General features: G+C 36.3%; 1 protein-coding gene across 2 annotated transcripts in view; it reads right to left on the reverse strand.

The window, feature by feature from the left end:
* Positions 1–12703, reverse strand: part of NCKAP1 (NCK associated protein 1) — a 110954-nt gene that overhangs the window by 18062 nt on the left and 80189 nt on the right. For both annotated transcript variants that reach the window (XM_015110506.3, NM_001266519.1), the window contains 4 exon segments: positions 12441–12572; positions 10010–10228; positions 9691–9821; positions 9312–9409 (listed from right to left, as the gene is read on the reverse strand). In XM_015110506.3, the coding sequence (XP_014965992.1) occupies positions 9312–9409; positions 9691–9821; positions 10010–10228; positions 12441–12572 (580 nt within the window).

Consider the following 12703-nt stretch of genomic DNA (forward strand, 5'->3'; position numbering starts at 1 on the left):
TTGTTGCACTGTTACCTAAGCGGTCTGCTTTCACCACTAAGTTCACCACTATCACACTTCCCAGTTCTTTCACAATGTAAGTGAAGTTTATAATTTAATTTCTGATCTCTATATCTCTGCAAAGTTCTTATAAATCAGAATTTTCTTTACTTTTGCTCTCTATAATGGTTCTCAGCCCTTGTATACATCAAAATCACCTGTGGTGCTCTTTCCAAATACACATATCCAGGCTTCATTCCTGGTTATTTCAATGCAGCAGACCTGGTTGGGAAGGTGCAGCAAGCATATAAAATGCCACGGTGGTTTTTTACAAATGAAAGGTTGGTAACATCTGATTTAAGGGGAAAAAACTATGCAGAAAATCCATAAAAATATTTTTTTCAAAAACACTAGTATAAGTTTTGTTTAGGTTGCTTGATGTTACTACTTCAGATTATTTATTATGCTGCTAAAAAGAAGTTAAGCTCTAGTCACATTTATTTGCCGAGTTTAACTTCTATGGTCTCTGATTAGACTGCCTGCTCACTCTGGGCCAAAACAAAACTCTCCCAACCTAAAACTCGATTCAATAAACACTCAAACTCTATGCCCAAGCCTGACAGTGACCATGCACTTTAAACGTAGTATCACGTATTACTGAATCAACATCATCGAATTTAAAATGCACCTTATTCTATGTATCACTAAAAGGAAAAAAAAAAAAACTACTACACTATAAGATACATACAATTTCAGAAATATTAATATGTTTAATAATAAGAGCAACTATAACCATTAGCTCTTATACAAGGTAATTTATAACCATATTTACTATAATCCAATTAAGGGAGGTAATATTCCAAGTTTACAGCTGAGGAAACTAAGGTCAGAGAAGTTGGATAACTTGTCCAAAGTTACAATGATATTCAATAGTTAATTTGGAATTTGAATTCAGGTATGTCTCATTTTAAAATCCATGTTCTTAATCCCTAAAGAAATGGTTCCCCATCTTTTGTGTGCATCAAAATTCTCTAGAGGACTCCTTAAAAACACACATTGCTGGGTCCCAGCCCAAAAATTTCTGACTTAGCAGGTCTGAGACAGAGAACAAAAACCTGCATTTTTAACCAGCTCCAAAGTAATGCTGCTTCTGCTGGTCTGAGAAGTAAAATTTGTGAACCATTACCCTAAATTATTTGCTGGCTTTCTATTCTTTGCTCTCTATAAAGTTATTAATTAATCTCACTGATGAATAAACTGAAAGCTGGCAGTAACGATAGGAATTACCAATGCAATGGTTTAGAATAAGTTTAGACAGAGTGAGTGAAATAAATCAAGATTTAAAAAAATGTTTGATTTAATTTACTTGATATTGTGTTAAAAAGAAAGTGTTAAAATTCTTGGTAAAATTCATATTTAAATTTCCTCCTTCATTTGAAAAAATGTCTTTTAGAATCCCATGAAGAACTAGAAGAACTGATCTGTAAAATGAAAACAATTCTTTTGGCCGACTGGAAGGAGAAATGGACTCAATGGGCACAACCCCAAATAAAACACCCAAGAGTTTTAGTAGAAAAAAAGATGGCTGCTTTCTTCTCCTGAAAGGAAAAAACATGTTTCACCATGAGTACACATACATAGTGTTATGTCTGACACACAATTTATTCACAACCATCAAATATAAAAAAGCTCTACTTAATTAGCACACAAATTTACTCTATAAAACAAAAAGGTCCTCAGCTAAAACAGGAACTAAAATAATTAAGGTCACCTTTAAGATAAAAAGAAAAAGATACAATCAAATGATATTTAGTTTCTATCAGTTTAGATTAAATCTTTTAAAAATGGAAATAAAAGCAAAGAAGTGGCCAGGCATGGTGACTCACACCTGTAATCCCAGCACTCTGGGAGGCCACGGTGGGAGGATCACCTGAAGCCAAGACTTTGAGACCAGCCCGGGCAACATAGCAATATTTCGTCTCTACAAAAAACTTTAAAAGGCTGGGCACAGTGGCTCATACCCGTAATCCCCATGCTTTGGGAGGCCGAGGTGGGCCGATCACCTGAGGTCAGGAGTTCGACATTAGCCTGTCCAACATGGTGAAACACCATCTCTACCAAAAATACAAAAAGTACCAGGGCATGGTGGCAGGTGCCTGTAATTCCAGCTACTCGGGAGGCTGAGGCAGGAGAATCGCCTGAACCTGGGAGGCAGAGGTTGCAGTGAGCTGAGACTGTGCCATTGCACTCCAGCCTGGGCGACAAGAGCAAGACTCTGTCTCAAAAAAAAAAAAAAAAAAAAGCTTAAAAAAAATTAGGCACAGTGTTACATGCCTATATTTCTCAGCTACTCAGGAAGGTATGCCCAGAAGTTCGAGGCTGCAGTGAGCTATGAAGGTGCAACTGCACTTCAGCCCAGGGGACAGGGAGAACCTGTCTCTTAAAAAAGAAAGAAAAAAAAAACCAGCCAAGAAATTAAGAACGTTTAAAATATTACAGTTTCCCCCAAAACAATGTATATACTAACTCTGCTATTAGAGATATCACAAAGTTCTGCTGAGGAGAGTCACAGGGATATCTGGTAATATCAAAAAAAATTAATGTTCATACTCTTTGATCCACTTTTAGAAACGTTTCCTATCAAATGCTCAAACATGCTGCTGAGGTTGCAGAGAAAAAGAATGCTTATGCACTGCTGATGGGAATGTAAATTAGTCTAGCCACTGTGAAAAGCAGTTTGCAGATTTCTCAAAGAACTTAAAACAGAATTACTACTCAACCCAGCAATCCCATTACTGGGTATATACCCAAAGGAATATAAATCGTTTTAACATAAAGACCCATGCATGTGTATGTTCACTGCAGCACTATTCACAACAACAACAAAAAAGACAAGGAATCAACCTAAATGCCCATCGACAAGAGGCTCAATAAAGAAAATGTGGGGTGGGTGGGTGGGGGGGTGGGTGGGTGTGTGTGTGTGTGTGTGTGTGTGTATATATATATCATGAACTACTACACAGTCATAAAAAAGAACAAGATCATGTCCTTTGCAGCAACATGGATAGAGCTGAAGGTCATTATCCTAAGGGAATTAACACAGGAAGAGAAAACCAAACACCTCACATTTTCACTTAAAAGTGGGAGCTAAATATCAAGTACACATGGACGGCACAGTGGCTCACGCCTGTAATCCCAGCACTTTGGGAGGCTGAGGTGGGTGGATCACAAGGTCAGGAGATTGAGACCATCCTGGCTAACACAGTGAAACCCCATCTCTACTAAGAAATACAAGATATTAGCCAGGCATGGTGGTGGGTACCTGTAGTCTCAGCTACTCAGGAGGCTGAGGCAGGAGAATGGCATGAACCCAGGAGGCAGAGCTTGCAGCGAGCCGAGATCGTGCCACTGCACTCCAGCCTGGGCGATAGAATAAGACTCTGTCTCAAAAAAAAAAAAAAAAAAGGTGACAAAATAATCTGTATGCCAAACCTGTGACATGTCATTCGCCCATGTAACAAACCTGCACATGCGCCCGCTGAATGTAAAATAGAAGCTGGAAAGAAAAAAAAAAAACGCTCAAACAAGTATGTAAACTGTGTAGAAGTGTTGATTAAACGTAGAGAATTTTAAATGTCTAAAACTGCTCCTTTCAGAAATCCACTCAAGTCAGAGGTAAAAAAATAAGGCATAAACCTATCAAAAAAAAAAAAAAAAAAAAGGAAACAGCAGAAAAAACAAGATCAAACGAGAAAAGTCAACACATTTCTGGAAGATGGAAACTAGAGCAAAGAATAAGGAGAGGTGAGAAATATGATTAGCAAGTTCTTATAACAGAGACACAATGTAGAAGCAAGTTAAATCACACCTCAAGAGGGAGGAAGGAATCAGAAATTGAAGGCAATGGCACAGAAAGGAAGGCTTGAGGCTGAAAACAAGACAATGACTTAATCATGGCAGCCTGCCAGATATATAAAACCTCCTATCTCCACCCTGCACTAATCTCCAAAAGACTTCTACTCTCCAGCTGAAGGTCCTGTGCTTGATGAATTATTTGCAGGAATCCTCTGAAGCCTAGGATGACTATACCTTTCTCCAGAGAAGATTTGTATTAGCTTCTGCTAAGTACATTGGGGCACTACTAACCTAGGACCACATTAATCCAGGTCCAAGGCTTGAGATGCCTTAGACAAAGCATACAACATAAACAGGCTGCAAATTCCCGGGAGGGGTGACTCATTTCCAGTTCACCCTTACCCTGAAGGTCTAACCCTTTGGAGTGTCTATATAAAGAGGGTTGGGGAGAAATTATGCAGACTTCTCACACCCTTTGAGAAAGTTGCTCTAGGTTTTTGACTACTGACACCCTTGTCCCAAAAGGCCACCAGAATTCAGCTTAGTTTTCCAAATGTTACTTCTGCTTCAGTACACGTACCTGGGTGAAAAGTGGCTTCTAAAGCTGGGCTTATGTCTCTGATTTCCCAGGTTCTCCCTGGCATTAGCCTAGAAATACTTCACTATCTTTTTAGTTCTTCTTTAAAGAAGATTCTTTTATAGATATATCTATGTATCTCCAGCTTTTTAAGTTGTTCTTTGAAAATAAGGTGGTCTGAATTACCTAGACTACCAATACTGGAAGCAAAAATCTGTAAGTTCTTTTGCTTCTATAATTTCAAAAATTAGGTTATTCTAAGGAAATTTTATAGGACACTAAAGAAATTGAAATAATCACTGACAGAATAACTTTTAGAGATTTCAATACAACATACTGAATTTCTCTATATGAAACATCATTATGATCTGTAGGATTTCTTATGTAATAAAATACAAGAATACATATGAAGTATGCCTCTGTACACAGAGGCTGAGAAAACAAAGTCACAAATAAACACCTTCTCAAGTTCTTAATAATACACAAGCAGTTGAATACTAAACAATCCGGATTACACCTTGAGGTTATTAGGAGAGATCTCAAACAAAATCACTATAAAACATTATACAATTCCAGAAAATGGAATCCTTACAACTAACCTTGTTTTGAAGAACTGAATGATGAAGGCACAATATTAAAAATACAAATATTTCATAGGAAGCCTTTTGAAAAACACAATCCTTAAATAAGTCAGGATTTAGTATTTGAGAAGCAAAAAAGTAAAAACAAATACCAAAACTAATCATAATTACTACAATATTAAATCTAATAAAATATGGAAGTTATTATGAAGGTAAAATGAAAAGTCAAGTAAGAAAAAAATCACACAGGAGATTACCAGAAAGCTAACATCAAAAGTTTTCAAGAAAAAATGTTTTAACATCCTTAACCATCTTGGTTAAGGATATTTAGAAAGTCAACATTGTTTACAGTAGTTCCACATTCCCCTAACTTTAAATTTTAATAATATCTGAGAAAGAGAGAATACAGCCACTCCAACATATGAGAGAGAAATGTTAAAACATAAGCACCTTCCATTTCTTCTCAAGAACGAGAGTATATTTGATAACATTCATACTTAGAGACAAGGCTAAAACAGTTAAATTTATAAAATAATTGTTAAAAGACTAGGATAAAATCTGTACTCAAAAAAAGACCCTAGAATAATGGACAATACCTAACAAGATAAACTTTAGTAAGAAAAACTACAAAGCATACACTCAGGTCTAAAAATTTCACAAAATATAAGATGTGGAACGCCATGGTTTAAGGTTAGCATAAGAGAAAAAAAGAGAAAATTCATCTGATTGCAAGTTGATTGTGAAAACAGTATGCCTACCAAATGTGTTCATGCTATCTTAAATTGTATGAGGAAGTACAGTATCCAGAATAGATCAATGTACCCTCACTTACCAGACCTTATCTGAAACTCATTATTGGTTCAGGGCACTATTCTCTAAGAGTGACACAAAAAAACCAGAGTGTGTACAGAGGAAGGAGTGACAAAGATGGCAAAGAGACTGAATATGAATCTATTCCACACAGGGAAGAGAAAGATGACACATGAAGGGAAGCAGTTTTTAAATATGCGAAGGGTGATCTTGTCAAAGGCAATCTCTGCCTCTTGATGTAAGAATGAGGACCGATAAAAAATTACTACTTAGATACTAAATCAACATAAACTAGAGATGTACAGTAACTGATAAGATGGCCTCATTTTCAAAAAGACCAGATAATACATCTAGAAAAATGCAACATGTGCTCCTTCATCAGATAAGAGTAGGTTAGATGACTGCTGAGATCCCTCTCAGTTCTACAGGCAGTGTAGCATGGTACTAGCATAATCTCTGGTGCTGGACAGACTGAGTTCAAATTTCGGTTTCGTCACTTACTACAATGTGAGCTTGCACAAGTTATTTAATCCTTCTTGGCCTCACTTTCCTAATTTGTAAAATAAGGAAAACACCTCTTTTAAAAATGTAAAGGAGTTAATAAGATAGGTGAAGATCTTAGAACTAAGTCCTGGAATAAAATAGTTAAGAAAGCTGGGGCCAGGCACAGTGGCTTGTGCCTGCAATCTCAGCACTTTGAGGCTGAGGTGGGTGAACCATTTGAGCCCAGGAGTTAGAGACCAGCTTGGGAATAAGGCGAAACCCTGTCTCTACAAAAAATCAGCCAGACTTGGTGGCACATGCCTATAGTCCCAGCTACTCAGGAGGCTGAGGTGACAGAATCGTTTGAGCCCGGGGAGCCGAGCTGGCAGTGAGTCATGATCACACCATTGCACTCCAGCCTGGGTGACACAGCAAGACTCTGTCTCAAACAAATAAACAAAGCTAGCTATTTTTATTTTTGCATTCAACAAATATTTACTAAGTGCCTACTATGTGTGAGGTCTGCAACAAGGTTTTAACAGAGTTTAGAACTGCGTTTATACGCTAATGAGAGTGACATAAACAAATACATGGCATGAGAGGTCACAATTAAGATACACATACAGCTGAATGAAGAGAATAAAAAGTACTGTTTGCTATTTTAGAAAGTCTGGTCAGGTAGGACATTCTGATACAGTGACATTTGAAAAATACATGAACGTCATGAACAGGCAAGTTATGACCATGTCTTAGTGAAGGGTAGTCTGAAATGACACAACAGCAAGCAGGCCAGTCAGGCCGGGGGAGTTAAGGAGGAAAGAAAAGCAGAAGGCCAGATCCTTGCAGTACTGTTAAGGAACTGTTCATATAAATGAATTCAGAGAGATTCAAAATAGGCTAATTTTTATTACTGTACCATGATACTGTATCCATCAAATTAAATAACAAAAAAGCAAAAAATAATACAGAAAATTCTAGAAGTGCCTAGTTTATTCGGTCTGAAATAAAAAATGGCTAAAGTAAAATTTTGGAGCCATAATTCTTCTATTATCTCATACTGAAGGAACACAAGAAAAAAAATCGGAGATGAGGAATTGGTTATTTGAGAACAGTAGGATAGAAAAAAAATTATGTATTTACAGGAGAATCAGTCTAATAAGAATGATACTGCTTGTAAAGAACCAAGACTAGCATTTCAATGTTTGTATATTTTCAACCACATAAAGTTTATAAACTTCATATTTTAAGGCATCTAAAAGTTGACTTTTATACAACAATTGCAGAAAACTTCAAAAATAATGAGAGGATAATGATACGATCAATACTAAAATAAGAGACATTATGCTGAGTACCTAAAAGCTTGACATGCATGATGATCTCATAAAATTCTCTTAAAGTAAAAGCTTAAACATTTGACTGAAATCAAAGCTTGTAAGTGATTGATAGGTCTGAAATTCAGGAAAGCCTAACTTTAAAGCTTGAGTTCTTTTTTTTTTTTTTCAGAGTCTCTGTCATGCAGGCTTGAGAGCAGTGGTGTGATCTCAGCTTACTGCAACCTCCGCCTCCTGGGTTCAAGTGATTCTCCTGCTTCAGCCTCCCTAGTAGCTGGGATTACAAGTGCCTGCCACCATATCCAGCTAATTTTTGTATTTTCAGTAGAGATGGGATTTCACCACGTTGGGCAGGCTGGTCTTGAACTCCTAACCTCAGGCAATCTGCCCACCTCGGTCTCCCAAAGTGCTGGACTACAGGCATGAGCCACCGTGCCTGGCCGAAAGCTTGAATTCTTAACCAATGGGTAATATTGCCTCTCCTTTTTAAATCTTTGACTATACTAAGCTTTTAGTCACATTGACTCTTGCTATTTACTCACTCAGCAAAATACTATTGTTTGTGGAAATTGTTCTATATATTTGCTCCATTTTCAGTAAATCAGATTATCACATTTAGAACTCTATGTGCTACATCTGAACCGTAGGCTACTTACCAGTACCGTCCATCATTTTTTAAGAAACTAAAAACTGGCCAAGCATGGTGGCTCGTGCCTGTAATCCAAACACTTTGGGAGGCTGAGGTGGGTAGATCACTTGAGGTCAGGAGTTCAAGACCAGCCTGACCAACACGGTGAAACACTGTCTCTACTAAAAATACAAAAATAAGCCAGGCTTGGTGGCGCGTGCCTGTAGTCCCAGCTACTTTGGAGGTAGAAGTTGCAGTGAGATGAGATCATGCCACTGTACTCCAGCCTGGGCAACAGAGTGAGATTCCATTTCAAAAAAAAAAAAAAAAAAAAAAAGAACTAAAAAATCGAGATGCAAGTAACCACCAAAAAGCTTTTATAAAAAAAATGTTTATTTTAAAACATGACTTCTCTATTCTGCTCATAAGTTCAAAAGTTTTGGTGGCCTAAGTTCAAATTCTTTCAAAAACTACATAGTTATATATAATAAGATTCATTCAATATAAATCACCTTAGCTCTAGGATACTTCTAAAAGGCTAAAAAAAGGTATTTAAAATGCTGTTGCTTCAGTTCCTTTACATATTTACTGAAACATTAAGTATTCTAAAGGCATTTTTTCATCCAACTTAGAGGGCATAAGATAATTACTTAAGAAAAAACAATAAGCCTAATAATGTTTGTATTATAATCTATGGAAAGCAAATACATTCAAACTCCAAATGTGAACACATTTTTAACTCTGGCTGGAATTTTGAACCTGGTATTTCAAAGAAAACATCATGATACAATACTATGAAGGCTTGACCACAAGCCAAAGACCCTGAGGTTCTGTCCCCTTTACCAAGTCAATTCACCTCTTTTGGCTTTCCATTTTCTTACCTGCAAAATAGAGAAAACTAAAGTAAGATGCCATAAAAAGGCCCTGCTAGCTATTTAATTTCATTTTCATATTATTACTTTCATGTTGGAATAAAATAATTAACATTGTAGGCTTGCTGCTCATATCCCTGAAATGTTTTTCAGGAATTAATATTTAAAAGCTAAAATTAATAAAGACTATATTACCTTAAGTTCAGCAACTTGTGATGAAATATGCCACATAAGGCTTTCACTTAGAAACTTCATACCGTATGGGCCTAGTAGTTCTGATAATGACCTCATTTCTGAAAGAAAATGTACTTAATTTTATACTTCTGACAAATACTTTAAGAAAATGAACATTAACACAATACAACATCTCATTATAAAAACTAATATAAAATCCTGATAAAAGCCTCTAGAATGAAAGAATAAAAAATACAAAGGTAATTCTAAGATACAATATGCAGTTATGCATATAATTGAATGAAATAGTCACAACAGAATCAAAAGTCAAAAGAATCAAGACACTAGCAAAAGAATTAAGTTTTCTTCATTCTCTAAACTGTGGTATAGTATTATTCACCTGATATGTCAGAATATTCCTCTGCATTGAATGTTAATTCATTTTCTGTAGGTAAGTTCACAAATGCTTTCATTGCAGGAAAATATGCTATATGGCCATTGCTGACTTGTCGTAACAAAGTTTCCAAATACCTAAGGAGAAATGTAAACTTATAACTGGAAGAAACTGCTTAATTCAGAATGTATTATGATATACATTCCTGCATATAATTTTAAGTTGACTGATAATATGAATGAGTACTTATTCACAAAAAATAAATTTTCCTAAGTAGTTCATTACAAACTTTCCATTACTACAAATTTCTAAATGCATTCCTTACCAATTTGTGTATAGACTTGTAATGGTTGGCTCTCCATGACTGTCTAAATGTTGTGTTTGTTGAAGCAGCACATTATTAAATACTCTTGTAATATCAATCTGCACATAGTTTTCTATTGACTGGAGTACAGTCATGTATGCTCTTACACTTGTTAGAAGTTCTGAAGGTTTTGCAATTTCCTGTGTGGCTTGATTATACATAGTCATCCCAACAATTGACCTGGGGAGAAGAGGTAGAAGAATAAGAAAAGCCTCTGACTTTTCCATTCATGTAAAATAAACCACTCAACCTACTGTTATCTAATATTAAAGCAGCAATAAAATTAACTTTAAAAACAATTTATTACAAAGTATAAAATTACTGTCATTATCTTCCCAGGAAACAGTGTGAAAAAAGAATGAAGGCCAGGCGTGGTGGCTCACACTTGTAATCCCAGCATTTTGGGAGGCTGAGGTGGGCAGATCACTTGAAGTCAGGAGTTTGAGACTACCCTGGCCAACATGGCGAAACCTTGTCTCCACTAAAAATACAAAAACTAGCTGGGCCTGGTGCACACCTGTAATCCCGGCTACTTGGGAGGCTGAGGCAGGAGAATTGCTCGAACCCAGCAGGCAGAGGTTGCAGTGAGCTGAGATTGTGCCACTGCACTCCAGCCTGGACGAAAGAACAAAACTCCGTCTCAAAATAAATAAAATAAAAATAAAATAAAATGAAATGAAATGAAATAAAATAAATAGATCTTTCCTCGGTAAACAAGCTGCTCCCTTTGCCTTGATCCTAATCACTAAGTAGATGTTTGGTTAAAAAAAAAAAAAGAAATTGCTTCTCTGTGGATTAACAAAGCAGACTGTTTACAAGGAAAACAAGGAAGCTGTAAACTGAACCCTACCTTCCACCCACCGATCTCCCACCTCTAACCCACTTGAGAATAATAAACACCACAAGGCACAATGTCCCTTTGGTCTAAGTTCTAGGGCATTCCGGGTTTTACTGTCAGGCTGCCTGACTTACTAAGGAGAACAAAAGACAGTTCATCGCCAGACTCTTCTCAAGTCAACTGATAATTTAACACTCAACTTACTGCCAATGTATATACTGTCATATTCTATCTCTAATTCTTTTAGTCATATCTCACCAGCTACAGTTCTATCTTTATCCCATTATTACCTAGAGTATTTAACACAATTGTTAAGTATATAGTGCAAATACAACTACCACCTGTTAATGACTACAGAAACTTTGAAAACCTTTTGACAAAATTTTGTTTTATAAATTGCTTCAAGGCTTCAAAGAAAAAAATTCTCAAATAAATAAAAATTTTCATGAATAAATATTAATAAATAAGTAGGTAACTTTAGAAAAAGGTTAAAACAATATCTATAAAGTTGAAAGGTTTCTGACTTATCAATGCACTATTTCATATACATACATACATATATATTCATATATAACTTAGGAAATTCTAATCAGAATTGAGAATTCAAGAATCTGGAATTCTACTGGCTTATTTAACAGCAACATGTGAATTCAGAAAACATGTAAGGGTTCATCTAGAAGTTAGGTTTTCAAACATCCTACTGTGACCTACTGCAAGACATGCATCTTAACACTGCATATATGTAACTGAACATTTCATGCATATATGTATGAACATGCACATATGTAACTGAAACATTTCCCGAAGCAATATACATATTTAATACATACAGTGTACTGTTTTTTTTTTCCTATTATTTTCTTCCTCTTGTCCTTTCTTTCCCTCCCGCTTCTTTCTCTAAACTTTGACTACAACCTAATAAACTGATTTCATGACCCTATTGGGTTGCCACCTGCAAGCTGAAATACATTGATTTGCTACAATCTTGTCACTTTGTATATAAGGAAGCTATGACTCAGAGATATTAACTGGCTTGCCTGGTGTTCCTAGTTAATACTAATAGGTAAGAGAAAAGAATCTGGGTATCATAAGTAATTTTCAGTTCACTATTCTTTGCACTTCCCAGTTCATTATTCTTTTTTTTTTTGAGATGGAGTCTGGCTTTGTCGCACAGGCTGGAGTGCAGTGGTGCGATCTCACTGCAAGCTCTGCCTCCCGGGTTCATGCCATTCTCCTACCTCAGCCTCCTGAGTAGCTGGGACTACAGGCACCCGCCACCACGCTCAGCTAATTTTTTGTATTTTTAGTAGAGATGTGGTTTCACCGTATTAGCCAGGATGGTTTCGATCTCCTGACCTCGTGATCTGCCCACCTCAGCCTCCCAAAGTCTGGGATTACAGGCATGAGCCACCGTGCCCAGCCTGGTTCATTATTCTTAACACTAATCCAGTTCTACTAATGCTTTTCCTTATAAAACACTGCATGGTCATTAATAATTAAATAACAAACTCATTACTGAGTCAACAAACAAAAACAGTTAATATTCTTTCTTACTTCGTAAAGCGTATTTCCAGATGAGAAGTCAAATATTCTCGTGGGGTAAAGGTATGTTCCCAAACCACCATGTTTGGTACATAATTTATAGAGAAGCATAACTCAGAAAGTGCAGTGTGCAATTTATCAAGGCTGAAAAAAACATGAATAAACAGTTAAGTAAAATGTTCAACATGTCGTCATAGGCAATAAAATATTAATTTTATAAATATATCAATCTTATTTGGAGATAATGCTTACAGAATTTGATTTTTTGATCTACT

Source organism: Macaca mulatta, chromosome 12, assembly GCF_049350105.2.
Source record: "Macaca mulatta isolate MMU2019108-1 chromosome 12, T2T-MMU8v2.0, whole genome shotgun sequence".
NCBI lineage: Eukaryota > Metazoa > Chordata > Mammalia > Primates > Cercopithecidae > Macaca > Macaca mulatta.